General features: G+C 41.6%; 2 protein-coding genes across 7 annotated transcripts in view; one reads left to right on the top strand and one right to left on the bottom strand.

Annotated features, from left to right (window-relative positions):
- Window positions 1-6,471, bottom strand: part of LOC133621804 (fascin-like) — a 24,349-nt gene extending 17,878 nt beyond the window's left edge. Inside the window, exon 1 of one of the 2 annotated variants that reach the window (XM_061984174.1) lies at window positions 5,501-6,471. In XM_061984174.1, coding sequence (XP_061840158.1) covers window positions 5,501-6,326 — 826 coding nt within the window. In that variant the 5' untranslated portion in view covers window positions 6,327-6,471. The remainder of the gene's footprint in view (window positions 1-5,500) is intronic. The other variant, XM_061984173.1, reaches the window with a different exon arrangement.
- The window catches only part of LOC133621803 (uncharacterized), a 54,298-nt gene that overhangs the window by 5,868 nt on the left and 25,722 nt on the right, over window positions 1-22,708 (top strand). Inside the window, exons 1-3 of one of the 5 annotated variants that reach the window (XR_009817697.1) lie at window positions 14,972-15,400; window positions 15,685-15,812; window positions 15,896-15,937. Coding sequence is in view for 4 of the 5 variants with exons in the window: in XM_061984169.2 (XP_061840153.1) it covers window positions 15,762-15,812; window positions 15,896-15,937 (93 nt within the window). In the remaining variant the exon portion in view is untranslated. Of the gene's footprint in view, window positions 1-14,971; window positions 15,401-15,684; window positions 15,813-15,895; window positions 15,938-22,708 lie in introns of those variants that run through there. The other 4 variants (XM_061984170.1, XM_061984171.2, XM_061984167.2 and 1 more) reach the window with 4 other exon arrangements.

Genomic DNA, 22,708 nt, shown 5'->3' with positions numbered 1-22,708 from the left:
ATTTGCCAGTATGGTCCTTAAAACAGGAGTATAATCTATCCTGTTATAGAGGATCTTTGACCCGTGTTTTTGTCGGATTAGAAGCCTGGTGAAGTCAATAATTAAAACAGCACTCTCCACGATCTTTGATTTGCATTTTTGACAAAGGTTCCAAATAAAAATGCTGTTTAAAGATCCTTTATTTTCCAGTATAGGTCGAGTTGTCGATCGAGTATTAACTATCCCGTTATATAGGATCTTTGACTCATGTTTTTGTCAGACTTGAAGCCTGGTGAAGCCACTAATAAAAACAACAGCACTCTGTCACATATAGACAATCTTTCATTCACATTTTTGACAAAGGTTCCAAACAAAAATGCTGGTCAAAGATCCTTTATTTGCCAGTATGGTCCTTAAAACAGGAGTATAAACTATCCTATCATAGAGGATCTGTGCCTCGTGTTTTTGACGGATTAGAGGCCTGGTGAAGCCAATAATTAAAACAGCCACACTCTCTTGTCAATAGACGATCTTTGATTCACATTTTTGACAAGGGTTCCAAGCAAAAATTCTGGTCAAATATCCTTTTTTTGCCCGTATGGTCCTTAGAACAGGAGTATAATCTATCCTGTTATAGAGGATCTTTGACCCGTGTTTTTGTCGGATTAGAAGCCTGGTGAAGTCAATAATTAAAACAGCACTCTCCACGATCTTTGATTTGCATTTTTGACAAAGGTTAGGTCAAGTTGTCGATCGAGTATTAACTATCCTGTCATAGAGGATCTTTGACTCGTGTTTTTGACGGATTAGAGGTCTGGTGAAGCCAATAATTAAAACAGCCACACTCTCTTGTCCATAGACGATCTTTGATTCACATTTTTGACAAAGGTTCTAAACAAAAATGCTGGTCAAAGATCCTTTATTTGCTAGTATAGGTCGATCTGTCGATCGAGTATAAACTATCATGTCATAGAGGATCTTTGACCTGTGTCTGGTGAGGCCGATAATAAAAACAACAGCACTCTGTCACATATAGACAATCTTTGATTGGAACTTTTGTCAAAAATGGCAAACAAAAATGGCGGTCAAAGATCCTTTATTTGCCAGTATGGTCCTTAAAACAGGAGTATAAACTATCCTGTCATAGAGGATCTTTGACTCGTGTTATTGTCAGATTAGAAGCCTGGTGAAGTCAATAATTAAAACAGCACTCTCCATGATCTTTGATTATCCATTTTTGACAAAGGTTCCAAATACAAATGCTGTTTAAAGATCCTTTATTTGCCAGTATAGGTCGAGTTGTCGATCGAGTATCAACTATCCCGTCATAGAAGATCTTTGACTCGTGTTTTTGTCGGATTAGAAGCCTGGTGAAGTCAATAATTAAAACAGCACTCTCCACGATCTTTGATTTGCATTTTTGACAAAGGTTCCAAATAAAAATGCTGTTTAAAGATCCTTTATTTGCCAGTATGGTCCTTAATACAAGAGCCTAAACTATCTTGTCATAGAGGATCTTTGACTCGTGTTTTTGGTGAAGCCAATAATAAAAATAACAGCACTCTGTCACATATATATCTTTGAGGGACAAGCGGTAGAAAATGGATGGATGGATGGGTGATTGGTATTTTTGACATAAAAGGTTCCAAACAAAAATGCCGGTCAAAGATCCTTTATTTGCCAGTATGGTCCTTAAAACAGGAGTATAAACTAATACTGTTATAGAGGATCTTTGACTGGTGTTCTTGTCGAATTAGAAGCCTGGTGAAGCCTACAGCAGCACTCCCCTGTCACATAGACAATCTTTGATTGGCATTTTTGACCAAGGTTTTAAAAAACTGCAGAGGTCTCATGTCATACTGTAGAAGGCCTTAATTGACTATAGCATTTTTGCGGCGGTGGATTCCTGAAAACAGCAGCACTCTTCCGTCTAATAGACAATCTTTGATTTGCATTTTTGACAAAGGTTCCAAATAAAAATGCTGTTTAAAGATCCTTTATTTGCCAGTATAGGTCGAGTTGTCGATCGAGTATTAACTATCCCATCATTGAGGATCTTTGACTCGTGTTTTGTCAGATTAGAAGGCTGGTGAAGCCACTAATAAAAACAGCCGCACTCTCCTGTTATATAGACAATCTTTGATTCACATTTTTGACAAGGGTTCCAAATAAAAATGCTTGCAAAAGAACGTTATCTGACAGCATAGGTCTTTAATACAGGAGTATATACTCCCCTGCCATAGAGGATCTTTGACTAGTATTTTTTGACAAGGTTTCTAATAAACCGCAGAGGGCTCATGTCATATAGAAGGCCTTTGACTATTACGTTTTTGCTCTGGCTGATTCCTGAAAATAGCAGCACTCTCTTGTCATAGAGGATATTTGACTCGTGTTTTTGTCGGATTACAAGCCTGGTGAAGTCAATAATTAAAACAGCAGCACCCTCCTGTCACATAGACGATCTTTGATTGGCATTTTTGACAAAGGTTCTAAAAAACTGCAGAGGTCTCATGTCATACTGTAGAAGGCCTTATTTGACTAGCATTTTTGCAGCGGTGGATTCCTGAAAACAGCAGCACTCTTCCATCATATAGACAATCTTTGATTTGCATTTTTGACAAAGGTTCCAAACAAAAATGCTGGTCAAAGATCCTTTATTTGGTAGTATATGTCGATCTCTCGATCGAGTATAAACTATCCTGACTCGTGTTTTTGTCGGATCAGGAGCCTGGTGAGGCCAATAATAAAAACAACACTCTGTCACATATAGACAATCTTTGATTCACATTTTTTTCCAAAGGTTCCAAACAAAAATGCTGGTCAAAGATCTTTTATTTGCCAGTATGGTCCTTAAAACAGGAGTATAAACTATCCTATCATAGAGGATCTTTGAACCGTGTTTTTGTCGATTAGAGGCCTGGTGAAACCAATAATTAAAACAGCCACACTCTCTTGTCAATAGACTATCTTTGATTCACATTTTCGACAAGAGTTCCAAGCAAAAATTCTGGTCAAAGATCCATTTTTTGCCAGTATGGTCCTTAGAACAGGAGTATAAACTATCCTATCATAGAGGATTTTTGACTCGTGTTTTTGTCAGATTAGAGGCCTGGTGAAACCAATAATTAAAACAGCCACAATCCCTTGTCAATAGACGATCTTTGATTCACATTTTTGACAAGGGTTCCAAGCAAAAATTCTGGTCAAAGATCCTTTATTTGCCAGTATGGTCCTTAAAACACGAGTATAAACTATCCTGTTATAGAGTATCTTTGACTCGTGTTTTTGTCGGATTAGAGGCCTGGTGAAGCCAATAATTAAAACAGCCACACTCCCTTGACAATAGACGATCTTTGATTCACATTTTTGACAAGGGTTCCAAGCAAAAATCCTGGTCAAAGATCCTTTATTTGCCAGTATAGGTCAAGTTGCCGATTGAGTATTAACTATCCCATCATCGAGGATCTTTGACTCGTGTTTTTGTCGGATTAGAAGCCTGGTGAAGCCACTTATAAAAACAGCAGCACTCTCCTGCCATTTAGACAATCTTTGATTCACATTTTTGACAAGGGTTCCAGGCAAAAATTCTGGTCAAAGATCCTTTATTTGCCAGTAAAGGTCAAGTTGCCGATTGAGTATTAACTATCCCATCATCGAGGATCTTTGACTCGTGTTTTTGTCGGATTAGAAGCCTGGTGAAGCCACTTATAAAAACAGCAGCACTCTCCTGCCATTTAGACAATCTTTGATTCACATTTTTGACAAGGGTTCCAGGCAAAAATTCTGGTCAAAGATCCTTTTTTTGCCAGTATGGTCCTTAGAACATGGAGTTTAAACTATCCTGTCATTGAGGATCTTTGACTCGTGTTGTTGTCGGATTAGAAGCCTGGTGAAGTCAATAATTAAAACAGCACTCGCCACGATCTTTGATTCGCATTTTTGACAAAGGTTCCAAACAAAAATGCTGGTCAAAGATCCTTTATTTGCTAATATAGGTTGATCTGTCGATCGAGTATAAACTATCCTGTCATATAGAGGATCTTTGACTCGGGTTCTACTCGGGTTCCAAATAAAAATGCTTGTAAAAGAACGTTATCTGACAGCATAGGTCTTTAAAGCAGGAGTATATACTCCCCTGCTATAGACATACTTGCCAACCTTGAGACCTCCGATTTCGGGAGGTGGGGGAAGACAGTATAAAAATATGTGTTAAAGGTGTACAAATACTGTTTGTATAATAAGCATGTTATTGTTTACAAATGAGGATTAAGAGTTCAGTACTAAAAAAAAAAAAAGAATGTGGCTTAAGTACAGTTTTTTAATTGAGCTGCTGCATTTTTTGGTTGGGTTGTTTATTTATTTAGAGTAACTTCTACATTTCTAAAAGGGGAGGAATGTAATAGAGTGATCTATGTTTGTCTGTTGCCATCTCCTGGTGAATGTTGGCTATAGCGTACTGGGGTTACTTTTTGGTTGGCCAACGATTTACGTGGTGTTGCGCACCTGACGTCAAGTGTGTGAGTCTGTTCTGAAGTCTACAGTAAAGAGACGTACTTCATCACCTCGCCTGGTTATTGCCTCCAACTCAATATATTACAACAACATTGCTGTTTACGGCAGACGGACTGCTTTACGGTAGACAAAAACGTGACTGCTGTTGTTGTGTGTTGTTACCGCGCTGGGAGGACGTTAATGAAACTGCCTAACAATAAACCCACATAAGTGTCATGTCTGTGTAATCATGTTTTGTCTTAGTCATGTTTTGTTTAGTTTCTGGCTTTTTCACTCCCTTGTCTGGTCACCATAGCAACCATTAGTTTTCACCTGTCATGTCACGCACCTGTCACGTCACGCACCTGTTTCACGTTTTGAGTCACGCACCTGCTTTCACTAATCATGTCCATAGTATTTAAGTTCAGTGTTTTTCAGTTTGTTTTTCTGACGACCTCGACCCCCATACCGCACCACATTTATGCTCTGTCCATTCCTCTATGATCCTGCTTCATGTCCCTTGTCACAGTAAGTTTTGGTTCCATGTTTATAGTCTTTTGTTTTTTCATAGTTTATTCTCCGCCACTGTGCGCGCTTTCATTTATTCCTTTTTTGGATAAATATAAATAAATCATGTACCTCCATTCCCGTCTCGCCCGTGCCAACTTTCCGTTGCATCCCGGAAAAGCACACACCCAGCAGGACCAAGTCTTGACAATAAGAAACCAAGAACTCGCCCTCCATCATTCTACAGTTATAACGTGATTGGGCAGGCACGCTGTTTATATTGTGGGAAAGCGGACGTGAATACAGGCTGTTGACGCTCACTCAGGTCCGCATGGAGCTGGAGGGGGCGTGGCTTCCAGCTCCGCCTGAATTCCGGAAATTTTCGGGAGAAAATTTGTCCCAGGAGGTTTTCGGGAGAGGCGCTGAATTTCGGGAGTCTCCGGGAGGGTTGGCAAGTATGGCTATAGAGGATCTTTGACTAGTATAACAAAAAGAGCGCCATCTAACGGTCGCGGTGTCTCACCTTGCCTGGTGGACACGTTCCTGTCGTTGGCCGCGGTGAGGACAACCTGCGCACGGCTCCTCTCCAGGCCGAACAATTCATCCTTCCCCACCCGGGTCACCTTCCCGGACTTGACGGTGCCAGTCGGCCCCACCGGCGCCAGGTAGCGGCCGCCGCAGTCTCGGAAGGCCACCTTGCCAGAGCGGAATTCCAGCACGAAGCCGGTGTCCGCCTCGGTGGCCGCAGCCAGGCCGCCGTCCCCGCGCAGGAAGTGGTTGTCCGAGGTCTCCAGGTGGTAGCGCTGGTCGCGGTAGACCAAGGTGATGAGCGAGTCCACCCCCCAGGGCGCGTCCCGGTCCGCGGACACCTCCCCGCGCGCGGCGCCCAGGCGCACGAAGCGTTTCCGCGCCACGCTGTAGAGGTTGACCTGCGGGTGCACGGCCAGGTGGACGCCCCACCTCTCCGCCGCCGAGGACGCCTGCGCGAAGCACGTGATCCGGTCCTGGCCGCCGCCCAGGTAGCGGCCGTGCGGCTCCGACTGCAGCGACCAGCGGCCGTCCTCGTGCGCCGCGATGAGGAAGCGGCAGTCCGGGGAGCGCGCCTCCGCGTCCGCCGTCACCTTGCCGTCCTTGTCCGCCGCCAGGTAGCGGCCCAGGTGGGACAGCAGGAAGACCACGCTGCCGTCCTCGCCGGTCTGCTCCAGCGTCCACGTCTGCTTCTTCTTCAGGCTGCCGGCCGACGCGTTGATCTTGAAGCCGAACGTCTCGGCCGTCAAGTACTTGGCCTCGCTGTTGACGAGTCCCAGCGGGACGCGCAGCAGGTCCCCGCCGGCCCAGTTGGAGGACATGATTGACGCGCAGAGGACAAAGACTGCTGCTGAGGATGAAGATGAAGAAGAGGAGGAGGAGGATGGGTGTCCCCTAACCGAAGACCACCCTTACTGGAGCTGCTAGACACGCCCCTGCAGGGAGACTGAGACCACCGCATTGGACACAACCTCCCCCAGGCTGCTGGGAAAAACCATCATTTTGGAACATATCATTAAATATTATGTGTATTTTCCTCCAATGTGAATCTGACTAGGTTGCACTTTTATTTACCATAAGTTTAAACTTCAAATCTTATGACGTCATCAATCCTTATCCTAACATTCTTGGAGGATTAAAACATGGAGAATGTTGCATGCACCGAAAAAAAACACCACACAATGTAGAAAAATACTGAGTCACGTCACACCTTTTCAAGGTATTTGATTAGCGTTTTTTTAGCAGTAGATTCTCCAAAATAGCAAAGTGCTCCTGTCATACAGAGGATCTTTCAGTAGCATTTTTGCAGTATCCTAATTTTCCCAAAATGTGCTATTTTATGGAAGGTATTTGAATAGGGTTTTTGCAGGATATTCCCAAAAATAGCAGAGTGCTCCTGTCATCTAGAAGGTCTTTCAGTAGCATTTGTGCAGTATCCTAATTCCCCCAAATAGTAATTTGCTATTTTTGGAAGGTATTTGACTGGGGTTTTTGCAGTAGATTCCCAAAAATAGCAGAGTGCTCCTGTCATCTAGAAGGTCTTTGACTAGCATTTTTGCAGTAGATTCCCAAAAATAGCAGAGTGTTCCTGTCATCTAGGTCTTTGACTTGTGTTTTGTAGATTCCCAAAATAACAGAGTGCTCCTGTCATTTAAAAGGTCTTTGACTAGCATTTTTGCAGTAGATTCCTAAAAATAGCAGTGTGCTCCTGTCATCTAGACGATTTTTGACTAGCGTTTTTGCAGTAGAGCTCCAAAAATAGCAGTGTGCTCCTGTCATCTAGAAGGTCTTTGACTAGCATTTTTGCAGTAGATTCCCAAAAATAGCAGAGTGCTCCTGTCATACAGAGGATCTTTCAGTAGCATTTGTGCAGTATCCTAATTCCCCCAAATAGTAATTTGCTATTTTTGGAAGGTATTTGACTGGGGTTTTTGCAGTAGATTCCCAAAAATAGCAGAGTGCTCCTGTCATCTAGAAGGTCTTTGACTAGCATTTTTGCAGTAGATTCCCAAAAATAGCAGTGTTCCTGTCATCTAGGTCTTTGACTTGTGTTTTGTAGATTCCCAAAATAACAGAGTGCTCCTGTCATTTAAAAGGTCTTTGACTAGCATTTTTGCAGTAGATTCCTAAAAATAGCAGTGTGCTCCTGTCATCTAGACGATTTTTGACTAGCGTTTTTGCAGTAGAGCTCCAAAAATAGCAGTGTGCTCCTGTCATCTAGAAGGTCTTTGACTAGCATTTTTGCAGAAGATTCCTAAAAATAGCAGAGTGCTCCTGTCATCTAGAAGGTCTTTGACTAGCATTTTGTAGATTCCCAAAAATAACAGAGTGCTCTTGTCATTTAGAAGGTCTTTTGACTAGCATGTTTGCAGGAGATTCCCAATAATAGCAATGTGCTCCTGTCATCTAGAACATTTTTGACTAGCGTTTTTACAGTAGATTCCCAAAAATAGCAGGGTGATCCTGTCATCTAGGTCTTTGGCTAGCGTTTTTGCAGTAGATTCCCAAAAATGTCAGAGTGCTCCTGTCATCTAGTAGGTCTTTGACTAGCATTTGTACAGTAGATTCCCAAAAAATAGCATTGTGCTCCTGTCATCAAGAAGATCTTTGACTTGTGTTTTGCAGTAGAGCTCCAAAAACAGCAGGATGATCCTGTCATTCAGTAGGTCTTTGACTTGCGTTTTGTAGATTCCCAAAATAACAGAGTGCTCCTGTCATTTAAAAGGTCTTTGGCTAGCATTTTTGCAGTAGATTCCTAAAAATAGCAGTGTGCTCCTGTCATCTAGACGATTTTTGACTGGCGTTTTTGCAGTAGAGCTCCAAAAATAGCAGTGTGCTCCTGTCATCTAGAAGGTCTTTGACTAGCATTTTTGCAGTATCCATCCATCCATCCATTTTCTACCGCTTATTCCCTTTGGGGTCGCGGGGGGCGCTGGAGCCTATCTCAGCTACAATCGGGCGGAATAGCATTGTGCTCCTATCATCAAGAAGATCTTTGACTTGTGTTTTGCAGTAGAGCTCCAAAAACAGCAGGATGATCCTGTCATCCAGTAGGTGTTTGACTTGCGTTTTGTAGATTCCCAAAAATAACAGAGTGCTCCTGTCATTTACAAGGTATTTGACTCGCATTTTTGCAGGAGATTCTCAAAAATAGCAGTGTGCTCCTGTCATCGAGAAGATCTTTGACTATTGTTTTTGCAGTAGAGCTCTAAAAATAGCAGGGTGATCCTGTCATCTAGTAGGTCTTTGACTAGCGTTTTGTAGATTCCCAAAAATAACAGGGTGATCCTGTCATCGAGAAGGTCTTTGGCTAGTGTTTTTAGCAGTAGATTCTCAAAAGCAGCAGAGTGCTCCTGTCATACAGAGGATCTTTCAGTAGCATGTTTGCAGCATTCTAATTCCCCCAAATAGAAATGTGCTATTTTATGGAAGGTATTTGACTAGGGTTTTTGCAGGAGATTCCCAAAAATAGCAAAGTGCTCCTGTCATCTAGAAAATTTTTGACTAGTGTTTTTACAGTAGATTCCCAAAAATAGCAGGGTGATCCTGTCATCTAGGTCTTTGGCTAGTGTTTTTGCAGTAGATTCCCAAAAAATGTCAGAGTGCTCCTGTCATCTAGTAGGTCTTTGACTAGCATTTGTACAGTAGATTCCCAAAAAATAGCATTGTGCTCCTGTCATCAAGAAGATCTTTGACTTTTTGCAGTAGAGCTCCAAAAACAGCAGGATGATCCTGTCATCCAGTAGGTTTTTGACTTGCGTTTTATAGACTCCCAAAAATAACAGAGTGCTCCTGTCATTTAGAAGGTATTTGACTCGCATTTTTGCAGGAGATCCCCAAAAATAGCAGTGTGCTCCTGTCATCAAGAAGATCTTTGACTATTGTTTTTGCAGTAGAGCTCTAAAAATAGCAGGGTGATCCTGTCATCTAGTAGGTCTTTGACTAGCGTTTTGTAGATTCCCAAAAATAACAGAGTTCTCCTGTCATTTAGGTCTTTGACTAGCATTTTTACAGTAGATTACCAAAAATAGCAGTGTGCTCCTGTCATCTAGAAGATTTTTGACTAGCGTTTCTGCAGTAGAGCTCCAAAAATAGCAGGGTGATCCTGTCTTCTAGAAGGTCTTTGGCTAGTGTTTTTAGCAGTAGATTCTCAAAAGCAGCAGAGTGCTCCTGTCATACAGAGGATCTTTCAGTAGCATGTTTGCAGCATTCTAATTCCCCCAAATAGAAATGTGCTATTTTATGGAAGGTATTTGACTAGGGTTTTTGCAGGAGATTCCCAAAAATAGCAAAGTGCTCCTGTCATCTAGAAAATTTTTGACTAGCGTTTTTACAGTAGATTCCCAAAAATAGCAGGGTGATCCTGTCATCTAGGTCTTTGGCTAGCGTTTTTGCAGTAGATTCCCAAAAATGTCAGAGTGCTCCTGTCATCTAGTAGGTCTTTGACTAGCATTTGTACAGTAGATTCCCAAAAAATAGCATTGTGCTCCTGTCATCAAGAAGATCTTTGACTTTTTGCAGTAGAGCTCCAAAAACAGCAGGATGATCCTGTCATCCAGTAGGTTTTTGACTTGCGTTTTATAGACTCCCAAAAATAACAGAGTGCTCCTGTCATTTAGAAGGTATTTGACTCGCATTTTTGCAGGAGATCCCCAAAAATAGCAGTGTGCTCCTGTCATCAAGAAGATCTTTGACTATTGTTTTTGCAGTAGAGCTCTAAAAATAGCAGGGTGATCCTGTCATCTAGTAGGTCTTTGACTAGCGTTTTGTAGATTCCCAAAAATAACAGGGTGATCCTGTCATCGAGAAGGTCTTTGGCTAGTGTTTTTAGCAGTAGATTCTCAAAAGCAGCAGAGTGCTTTTGTCATACAGAGGATCTTTCAGTAGCATGTTTGCAGCATTCTAATTCCCCCAAATAGAAATGTGCTATTTTATGGAAGGTATTTGACTAGGGTTTTTGCAGGAGATTCCCGAAAATAGCAAAGTGCTCCTGTCATCTAGAAAATTTTTGACTAGCGTTTTTACAGTAGATTCCCAAAAATAGCAGGGTGATCCTGTCATCTAGGTCTTTGGCTAGCGTTTTTGCAGTAGATTCCCAAAAATGTCAGAGTGCTCCTGTCATCTAGTAGGTCTTTGACTAGCATTTGTACAGTAGATTCCCAAAAAATAGCATTGTGCTCCTGTCATCAAGAAGATCTTTGACTTTTTGCAGTAGAGCTCCAAAAACAGCAGGATGATCCTGTCATCCAGTAGGTTTTTGACTTGCGTTTTATAGACTCCCAAAAATAACAGAGTGCTCCTGTCATTTAGAAGGTATTTGACTCGCATTTTTGCAGGAGATCCCCAAAAATAGCAGTGTGCTCCTGTCATCAAGAAGATCTTTGACTATTGTTTTTGCAGTAGAGCTCTAAAAATAGCAGGGTGATCCTGTCATCTAGTAGGTCTTTGACTAGCGTTTTGTAGATTCCCAAAAATAACAGAGTTCTCCTGTCATTTAGGTCTTTGACTAGCATTTTTACAGTAGATTACCAAAAATAGCAGTGTGCTCCTGTCATCTAGAAGATTTTTGACTAGCGTTTTTGCAGTAGAGCTCCAAAAATAGCAGGGTGATCCTGTCTTCTAGAAGGTCTTTGGCTAGTGTTTTTAGCAGTAGATTCTCAAAAGCAGCAGAGTGCTCCTGTCATACAGAGGATCTTTCAGTAGCATGTTTGCAGCATTCTAATTCCCCCAAATGGAAATGTGCTATTTTATGGAAGGTATTTGACTAGGGTTTTTGCAGGAGATTCCCAAAAATAGCAAAGTGTTCCTGTCATCGAGAAGACCTTTGACTATTGTTTTTGCAGTAGAGCTCCAAAAATAGCAGGGTGAACCTTGTTATCTAGTAGGTCTTTGACTGGCGTTTTGTTTCTCACCGTTTTTGTAAGGGGCACCGGAAGTTGGCAGACCCGTCAGCGATCCTGATCTGTCTCCCTGTAATGTTTGTCTGCTCTTGAATGGGATTGTGCTGAAAATGTTAATTTCCCCTAAGGGATTAATAGAGTATTTCTGATTCTGATTCCGATACCTAAAAAAATAGCAGAGCTGTTCTCTCATATAGAGGATCTTTGTTGCTTGTTTTTGTATAGAAAGTCCTTTCAAACAGCAAAGCGCTCCTGTCATTTAGAGGATCTTTAACTAGCTTTAGCATGATCCTACAGTTTTCATTTTCGACTATGAGTGTATTTATGATTGTTATTCACCATTTTGGTGAAGATACCATTCCTGCGGAAATTTTGCTGAGATTTTTGCGGAAATTTTGATGGGCCTACTATTTGGCCCTGGACCTCTGGCCGGGGGTCGCCGTACTTTTAAGATGGTGGCGAAAGTCTGAATCTGTGAGTTTTAGGTGTAACTGTACAAAATGAGCTATAGAGCTAGCCTAAAACATTAGCGTGCTTACATTAAAATTTAACACTTAGCATGTGTGCTAACGATGGCATGCTAACACTTAGCATGTCTCACATATCAGGTAACAGGGCTGTAACGTGTATGGATGCGGAAGTACAGAAAAAAGAATACAATGATTTGCAAATCCTTTTCCGGGGCCCGAGCTTATCTAAGATGGACTGATGCAAAGTGGAAAAGTGTTCTTTGGTCTGACGAGTCCACATTTCAAATTGTTTTTGGAAACTGTGGACGTCGTGTCATCCGGACCAAAGAGGAAAAGAACCATCCGGATTGTTATAGGCGCAAAGTGTAAAAGCCAGCATGTGTGATGGTATGAGGGTGTGTTAGTGCCCAAGACATGGGTAACTTACACATCTGTGAAGGCACCATTAATGCTGAAAGGTACATACAGGTTTTAGAGAAACATATGTTGCCAACCAAGCAACGTTATCATGGACGCCCCTGCTTATTTCAGCAAGACAATGCCAAGCCACGTGTTACAACAGCGTGGCTTCATAGTAAAAGAGTGCGGGTACTAGACTGGTCCGCCTGCAGTCCAGACCTGTCCCCCATCGAAAATGTGTGGCGCATTATGAAGCCTAAAATACCACAACGGAGACCCCCGGACTGTTGAACAACTTAAGCTGTACATCAAGCAAGAATGGGAAAGAATTCCACCTGAAAAGCTTCAAAAAATGTGTCTCCTCAGTTCCCAAACGTTTACGGAGTGTTGTTAAAAGGAGAGGCCATGTAACACAGTGGTAAAAACGCCCCTGTGCCAACTTTTTTGCAATGTGTTGCTGACATTAATTCTAAGTTAATGATTATTTGCAAAAAAAAATTGAGTTTCTCAGTTCGAACATTAAATATCTTGTCTTTGCAGTCTATTCAATTGAATATAAGTTGAAAAGGATTTGCAAATAAATGATAAATAATGATAAATGGGTTGTACTTGTATAGCGCTTTTCTACCTTCAAGGTACTCAAAGCGCTTTGACACTACTTCCACATTTACCCATTCACACACACATTCACACACTGATGGAGGGAGCTGCCATGCAAGGCGCTAACCAGCACCCATCAGGAGCAAGGGTGAAGTGTCTTGCTCAGGACACAACGGACATGACGAGGTTGGTACTAGGTGGGGATTGAACCAGGGACCCTCGGGTCGCGCACGGCCATTCTTCCACTGCGCCACGCCGTCATCATTGTATTCTGTTTTTATTTACCATTTACACAACGTGCCAACTTCACTGGTTTTGGGTTTTGTACATTCCAGCACACGTGGACGTCATTTCAACCAGCCTGGCCTGAATGTGACAAAAACAGCCGCTGCAGTCAAGTAGTGACTCCACATCGTAAACAACATTGCAAGAGGAAGTTCCCTCACACTCGTAACACCAAGTGCAGTACAAATATTTGACTTGTTGTGCCTTTTTTGTGAGTTAAGAGCATACAGACAGGAAGCCGTATGATGCCATACGCCAACTAACTTGTGTCTTGTTCACACTGCAGGTCAATTGTGATGAATATTGAAACGTTAAAATTCTTTAAAACTATAATAGTTAGACAAACATTTTTGCAGCATAAATTATTGGGACAAGTTTCGGGGGGGGGGGTAACTTCACACAATTGTATCTGATTTTTTTAATGACAATGTGAACAGTGCAATTGCGATTTTTTTTTTTTCAAATCCATGACTGCTGTCTGAACAACCGACCGGTCTGTCGTCAAATAGCGAAACGCATCAGAATTATTCGCCAAAATAGATGGTGGCAAAACAAATAAATACACAGAAAACAGGCGAAAATTTTGGGAACTCACATCAATTTCCGCCATTTACCTGCCCACTTTGCTTCTTCTTTGTTGTTATTTTTGGCGGACGGCACCATGCGCCTATAACAGTCGCTCTGAGGACTCTACCACCTGTCGTTGTAGAGTGCGAACTACGGGTGCTCTGAGCGCAAGTTTTTACTTGTGCAAAATTGTTTTATACTTTCGTATAGTTTATTTTTCTATCTTTTACTTGCGAATCATTGGGCGTGAGTAAAAAAATTTGTGTTTTTCACTCCTTATTGTATGGGTGACTTTAAATTGTTACATTATACTGTAGCGTCCAGAAGTGCACACAAAGTCTGAAGCTCTTTTTTTTTTTTACTTTTATTGAGCAACCTATGCTAACACAGCTCACCTTTTCTTTTTCTCCCTCTTTCCCTTTTTTCTTTCTTTTATTGTAACTGGATTTGCGTATGTTTTGTAACTGGATCTGGGTACTGTTATTTTTATTTATTTTGAGAATTTTCTTTTTCTTTTCCTTTTTCCTTTCTTTTATTGTAACTGAATTTTCGTATGTTGTCTAACTGGATCTGTGTACTGTTATTTTAATTTTTTTATTTTGAGAATTTTCTTTTTCTTTTTCTTTTTCCTTTTTTTAATTGTAACTGGATCTGCATATGTTCTGTAACTGGATCTGTGTCCTGTTATTTTATTTGATTATTTTGAGAATTTTCTTTTTCTTTTCCTTTTTCCTTTAATTTATTTGTAATTGGATTTGTGTATGTTGTGTAACTGGATCTGTGTATTATTATTTTATTTTGAACTTTTGAAAAGGACCCCAGGAAGACTAGCCTGGCGTTTGTGATCCACAATAAACAATACACTTTACAGGCGTGGTACGTTCAGGACAATTGGAACTCTGATAATCACCCACTCAGGAACACAACATCAACCCCCGCAGGTCGTTACAATACTTCCAGAGTGTTTCTTACAATTATGCCTTACTCCTTTCGCCCGTAATTAATTAATTAATTAATCAATTAATTAATTAATTAAAAGAAAATACTCTTAGACCCGCCTTTTTCTGTTTTTTTTTTTTTAACCATAGAAAAGACAGGAAGTAAAGCAGAAGTAATTTGTAGGGTTTACCGTCACACAAATGCGACGCTTTCCCAATATTTTAACAAAATAAATTACATGCAATTATAATAGCTTACTTACCCCGAGGTTTTAACAGAAAACTTCACACCGGTGCATGGTTGATTATTAAATACAAGATACGGCACAAGAATTTGCATTCGTAGTTCATGTATGTGCTTTTATTTTGTAGGCACGATTGTAAATTCCGGTGTACTTCTCGAGAAATTTGTGCCGCGTCTCACTCACAAACAAACGGTTGCTTGGTTGCTAGACGACCCGATATAAACCACCCAATAATCTCCTCGCTCGGAGGAAAACATGTTGACGTAGCTTTGGAGACATGTCGCCGACAACCTCGACGAGCGGAACCTTTCGCGGAGAACGTGAAGAACTGAGCAGCCAATGCTAATGCTAATGCTAACGCCGCGTTCCATTTAAATTAAAGGCAAGTCGGAGTGAGGATGGACGCTATCATGCTAGCAGCAATGCTACTGTTTTGCTAGTCTTCCAACGGATTAAATGGACGCCAGGACTGATAATAAACGCAAAATAAGGTATGGTTGTATTTACTAAAGTATCATTTTTGACAGCATTCTGAAGCCGGACTCAAAAAACCCTGTGACGTCATACAGACGTGACGTCATGTTTTGCGCTGACGTATCGTCCTTAAATGTCTCTGAATAAGTTATGGCTCTCTTGTTGTTTGACTTTTGGTTAAACTTGACTCCCCCAGGGGTGTATGGGTTAGGCCTCCTGTCGGGGAGGGTGGGCAGGGTGTGAGCCCCCTGTCACCAGTGGATACTGATGCTTCACTGTCATGGTTGTGTGTCCCTGCCAGCCTCCTCATGTCTCCTCTCCACGCCGGCACCGCGAGCTGACATGTCCGCCTAACACGCTCACCCGTCGGCCGCCAACATGTCAGTTGGGGTCAGCGATGTCCCCACGGATGAAGACTGCGAGGTACTGGTGAGTCCCTACGACGCCACATTGGACTCACAATGTCCGAAAAAAACTCATGTGTTTGTTGTCTTTGTCCACATGCGACTCAGCCTGAGGACGGCTCCTTATACTCCAGTGATTTTGTGAAAAAGGTATGTAAACATAACCATCTCTCTTAGAGATCCACAACATGTTTTTTTAAGGGCCTATACCAGGGGTCGGCAACCCAAAATGTTGAAGGAGTCATATTGGACCAAAAATACAAAAACAAATCTGTCTGGAGCCGCAAAAAATTAAAAGCCATATTACATACAGATAGTGTGTCATGAGATATAAATTGAATTAAGAGGACTTGAAGGAAACTAAATGACCTCAAATGTAGCTACAGATGAGGCATAATGATGCAATATGTATAGAGATGTCCGATAATATCGGCCTATAAATGCTTTAAAATGTAATATCGAAAATGATCGGTATCGTTTTTTTTATTATCGGTATCGTTGTTGTTGTTTTTTTGTTGTTGTTTTTTATTAAATCAACATAAAAAACACAAGATACACTTACAATTAGTGCACCAACCCCAAAAAAACTCATTCACACTCATTCACACAAAAGGGTTGTTTCTTTTTGTTATTAATATTCTGGTTCCTACATTATATATCAGTATATATCAATACAGTCTGCAAGGGATACAGTCCATGATTAATATAATTCCACAACTGTATATATCGGTATCGGTTGATATCGGTAATTAAAGAGTTATCTTATTTCCATCCATCCATTTTCTACCGCTTATTCCCTTTGGGGTCGCGGGGGGTTATCTTATTTTATTTTATTACATTTTTTAAAAAGGACCTTATCTTTACCATACCTGGTTGTCCAAATGAGGCATAATAATGAGTTAATTCCACGACTGTATATATCAGTATCGGTTGATATCGGTATCGGTAATTAAAGAGTTGGACAATATCGGGATATCGGCAAAAAGCCATTATCGGACATCCCTAAATATGTACATATAGCAGTGACGTGCGGTGAGGTTGATGGCTGGTGAGGCACGGACTTCATCACAGTCAGATTTACAAACATATGAACCCTAAAGAGTATCTTATTCACCATTTGATTGGCAGCAGTTAACGGGTTATGTTTAAAAGCTCATACCAGCATTCTTCCCTGCTTGGCACTCAGCATCAAGGGTTGGAATTGGGGATTAAATCACCAAAAATTATTCCCGGGCGCGGCGCCGCTGCTGCCCACTGCTCCCCTCACTTCCCAGGGGGTGATCAAGGGGATGGGTCAAATGCAGAGGACAAATTTCACCACACCTAGTGTGTGTGACAATCGTTAGTACTTTAACTTAACTTTAACTTTACACATACAAACTGTAGCACACAAAAAAGCACATTTAATTAAAAAACGTTATTATGGTCTTACCTTTACTTATAAGTGCGGGAACAGTGGTGTTCGTGTTGGAGGAGTTGTGAATGAATGAAATATGAAATCCGTGCTGCACTCTGCAGGTGTACCTAATGTTGTGTCCCTGCAGTCGTTCACGGCTCCTCCGGCGCGAGCATTGTTGTTTTTGCACTTTTTGGCTTCTTGTTAAGTGACTTTTTTTTGGGTGGATTCGGTCTTGCACGTGGAGGGTTTGGGTGTGGGCTTTGTTTGGTGTGGTGCTCCCGTTGGGGGGTGCATTCTGCGGCGGGGGTGCATTAACCGGCACCAGAAGGCGGGATTACTTTGAACCTCACACAGTGCGTCTTCGCAGCAGTTTTATGATTGCTCAGCACAATAAATACTTTACACACATACATTTGTTGACAAAATACACTGTACATTATATACCTCAGCTAACTAAACTATGGAAATGTACAATATAGTTCATATAGCAATACGGTCTCACTGCACAGCAGGCCAGCAGTTAGCCGAGTCCGCAATCCATGGTGAGGCACAACTGAGTGACGTGCTTTAACTGGCTGCTGATCACTGCACCGTCTCTTCTCAGTATTTGAACGGCAAATGTGAAAATTCAGCGATTTTGAATAAAAATAATCGAAAACTGGTGAAGTTAAATGGAAAATAATTTGTTTTCTTTTTACATTTTTTTTCTTTCCATGATGGCAGGTGAGGCCCCACGTCACTGACATATAGCTAGCCTAAATAGCATGTTAGCATCGATTAGCTTGCAGTCATGCAGTGACCAAATATGTCTGATTAGCACTCCACAGAAGTCAATAACATCAACAAAACTCACCTTTCATGCACAACCTTAAAAGTTTGGTGGACAAAATGAGACAGAAAAAGAAGTGGCATAAAACACGTCCTAGAAAGTGGGAGAAAGTTATACATGTAAACAAACTACGGTGAGTTCAAGGACCGCCAAAATTAGTAGGACAAAACGGCGCTCGCCAAATACTCGAATCAGTGAGGCATGTTTAATATAAACAGTGTGATTTATAACAATTAGGGAGGTTTGTGTCATGTTTGTGCTCCTACAGAAACCATATTAAAACAAAAAATATATTTTTCCCCCTCATCTTTTCCATTTTTCATACATTTTTGAGAAAAGCTCCAGAGAGCCACTAGGGCGGCGCTAAAGAGCCGCATGCGGCTCCAGAGCCGCGGGTTGCCGACCCCTGGCCTATACATATCAGGATCATCCTTTTTTGGCCAAATATGTTTACCACACAAGGAACTTGACTTGGTAGACGGTGCTCTCTTTGTCAAAGCAAAAAACAAAAACAAAAAACAAGTACAAGAGAGCACAGTATCTTGGCGGCCATCCGCGGCGTCAATATATTTACACAAAGTTTCGATTTTTGACAGAAATATCCTATTTGTCATCTTCATGTCCATCCATCTCTGTCCATCCATCCATCTTCTACCGCTCTGTTGTGGTATTTGATTGAATCACGGAACATGAAGCTCTGCATGCTTTTTAACTGAGCCCACACTGCAAGAAACAAAACAGAACCGGTAAGACGCCAAGAAAGAAGGCCAAAAATTGATTTTCGGCAAAAAAAATGGAAGTTTTGAAAGTTAAGCAGAAGATGTACTTTGTACAAGCGACCAACATTGCAGAAGGAAGAGAGAGGGTGAGGGCTGTGATGGGATGGGGGAAAAAAGCAACTCTTTACATGCAGGGCAAATAGGCTGGGGAGCAGTGGTTGTCACTAATTACTTTTCACACATTAAATACTGGTATTGTATGTAATATACCAAATATTCTTGGCTATAGAGCACACCGGTATTTAAGGCGCAACCACCAAATTTTAGAAGAAATAAGTAGTTTTGCATACAGTATATTAGCCGCATCGGACTATAAGCCGCAGATATACTGGTACGAAAGATTTTGTAAATGTTTATAACCTTTATTTATAACCTTCATTGTTTCCAAATGGTGCTTGTAACAAAACGGCTGATCAAACAAAACAGAAGACATCGTAATGGACCCACTGGACCTCTCCAGTCAGCTAAACAGACTCAATAAATCCACAGTGACGTTTTGGTGAATTCATGAAACTAAAACGATACAAAAAAAAAATGCCAATGTAAGTTATTAATACTAACACATACACTTGTGTTAGCATTTTCGCTAATACTAACAACCCTTGCTTGATTGCATTACGATAGCACGTACAAATATGCATGAAAACACTCCTGCAGACATCACACATGGGACGGTTTAGTAAGTAAGAATTTTTGGAGATAGGATAGGACTTTATTGTCGTTGCACAAGTACAACGAAACTATGTTTTCAGCACAAACCCGTTCAAGATTAGACAAACAAACAGTGTACAGGGTTACAGAACAGGAACGCTGATGGGTCGCCACGAGGCGCCCCGTAAATGATAAGAAAAAGGTGAAACGCTGGGGAAGAAGATGAGTAAAAAAATACAAACCCCGTTTCCATATGAGTTGGGAAATTGTGTTGGATGTAAATATAAACTGAATACAATGATTTGCAAATCCTTTTCAACCCATATTCAAAGACAAGATATTTGATGTTCAAACTCATAAATTTTATTTATTTTTTTGCAAATAATAATTAACTTAGAATTTCATGGCTGCAACACGTGCCAAAGTAGTTGGGAAAGGGCATGTTCACCACTGTGTTACATGGCCTTTTAACAACACTCAGTAAACGTTTAGGAACTGAGGAGACACATATTTTAAGCCTCTCAGGTGGAATTCTTTCCCATTCTTGCTTGATGTACAGCTTAAGTTGTTCAACAGTCCGGGGGTCTCCGTTGTGCTATTTTAGGCTTCATAATGTGCTACACATTTTCAATGGGAGACAGGTCTGGACTACAGGCAGGCCAGTCTAGTACCCGCACTATTTTACTATGAAGCCACGTTGATGTAACACGTGGCTTGGCATTGTCTTGCTGAAATAAGCAGGGGCGTCCATGGCAACGTTGCTTGGATGGCGACATATGTTGCTCCAAAACCTGTATGTACCTTTCAGCATTAATGGTGCCTTCCCAGATGTGTAAGTTACCCATGTCTTGGGCACTAATACACCTCCATACCATCACAGATGCTGGCTTTTCAACTTTGCGCCTATAACAATCCGGATGGTTCCTTTCCTCTTTGGTCCGGAGGACACGACGTCCACAGTTTCCAAAAACAATTTGAAATGTGGACTCGTCAGACCACAGAACACTTTTCCACTTTGTATCAGTCCATCTTAGATGAGCTCAGGCCCAGCGAAGCCGACGGCTTTTCTGGGTGTTGTTGATAAACGGTTTTCGCCTTGCATAGGAGAGTTTTAACTTGCACTTACAGATGTAGCGACCAACTGTAGTTACTGACAGTGGGTTTCTGAAGTGTTCCTGAGCCCATGTGGTGATATCCTTTACACACTGATGTCGCTTGTTGATGCAGTACAGCCTGATGGATCGAAGGTCACGGGCTTAGCTGCTTACGTGGAGTGATTTCTCCAGATTCTCTGAACCCTTTGATGATATTACGGACCGTAGATGGTGAAATCCCTAAATTCCTTGCAATAGCTGGTTGAGAAAGGTTTTTCCTAAACTGTTCAACAAATTGCTCACGCATTTGTTGACAAAGTGGTGACCCTCGCCCCATCCTTGTTTGTGAATGACTGAGCATTTCATGGAATCTACTTTTATACCCAATCATGGCACCCACCTGTTCCCAATTTGCTTGTTCACCTGTGGGATGTTCCAAATAAGTGTTTGATGAGCATTCCTCAACTTTATCAGTATTTATTGCCACCTTTCCCAACTTCTTTGTCACGTGTTGCTGGCATCAAATTCTAAAGTTAATGATTATTTGAAAAAAAAAAAAAAGTTTATCAGTTTGAACATCAAATATGTTGTCTTTGTAGCATATTCAATTGAATATGGGTTGAAAATGATTTGCAAATGATTGTATTCCGTTTATATTTACATCTAACACAATTTCCCAACTCATATGAAAACAGGGTTTGTACAATCTAGACTGGGCTCCTATGGGGACCTAGTCTGGAGTGGGGAAAAACCTCTATACCATGCACACATAAACATGTTACATATAATCACGACAACTCGCAACAGAGGGGCGGGGAGTTGGGGCCCTGGAGGTCGACTGCTGCTATGAAGCGCTGCCAGCTGTCCATCACCCCGAGGGGAAACAAGCGATGGTGAAGGCGTAGGGCGGGCGAGGGTGTGTGTGTATATGCCCATTGTTTTGGGTGTGACGACGTAATGTTCATAGGCTGGGGCCGTTCTGTATGCAAGCAAAAGTTAGACTCCAGGTGTCGTTGAGCAGAAAAGCGTCCATCATTGAGGTGTCCTCGGGGGTGTTTTCAGAACAGCCCGTTCCTGTTGTTTACAGCGTCAAGGCCATTCGTTGCGAGTTGTATTGTAAAACTTACAAACGTTGCTTGGAGTGATTAATGATCAATCTTTTGGGCAGAAAAGCTATGGACAGTTGTACTTCCGGTTCAAGGGACAAAACAGGAACTACGTTTTTAACCAGCAGCACCTGCAGTGAGCGAACTTGTCCAAAAGATGGTGCCATAGCGCAAACACAATAAAGCACCTTTTCGGTGTCTGTCAGGGTTATATAAATGATAAATGGGTTATACTTGTATAGCGCTTTTCTACCTTCAAGGTACTCAAAGCGCTTTGACAGTATTTCCACATTTACCCATTCACACACACATTCACACACTGATGGCGGGAGCTACCATGCAAGGCGCTAACCAGCAGCCATCAGGAGCAAGGGGTGAAGTGTCTTGCCCAAGGACACAACGGACGTGACTAGGATGGTAGAAGGTGGGGATTGAACCCCAGTAACCAACAACCCTCCGATTGCTGGCACGGCCACTCTACCAACTTCGCCACGCCGTCCCATATGACAACTATCTGTTGATTACAAAACATTATGGCCATTAGGGAAGAAATATCCATAAAATTAGCCGCAGGGCTCAAAGTGTTGGGAAAATGTAGCGCGCCTTATAGTCCGGAAAATACAATATATTGTATCTGCTGATGTAGTTATGTTGAAGTTTTAAAAAAAATAACAAAGATAGCAATAAAAAGAGACCGATATACGTCAAATTGACAAATATCGTCACCAATAATTGGTCGATCTCTCGTCCTTATGTCCATCCATATCTGTCGCGTTATTTGATTGAATAAGGACACATGAAAATCTGCGCGCTCCTTTCATGAGCCCTCGGTCTGAGTTTTGCGGATGGCGGCTTGTCGATCGCTGCAGTAGCGAAAACGGGACCAGTAAGATTCCAGAAAAGGACAAACTGTATTTCCTGGCAAAAATGGGAACTTTTTACATGTGAGCAAAGGAGACCTACAGCAGGCGACGATTGATAGATTGAAACTTTTATTAGTAGATTGCACAGTACAGTACATATTCCGTACAATTGACCACTAAATGGTAACACCCGAATACGT

The sequence above is a fragment of the Nerophis lumbriciformis genome, linkage group LG25 (genome assembly GCF_033978685.3).
Source record: "Nerophis lumbriciformis linkage group LG25, RoL_Nlum_v2.1, whole genome shotgun sequence".
Taxonomy (NCBI): Eukaryota; Metazoa; Chordata; class Actinopteri; order Syngnathiformes; family Syngnathidae; genus Nerophis; species Nerophis lumbriciformis.
This window is presented reverse-complemented; position numbering and strand designations above follow the sequence as displayed.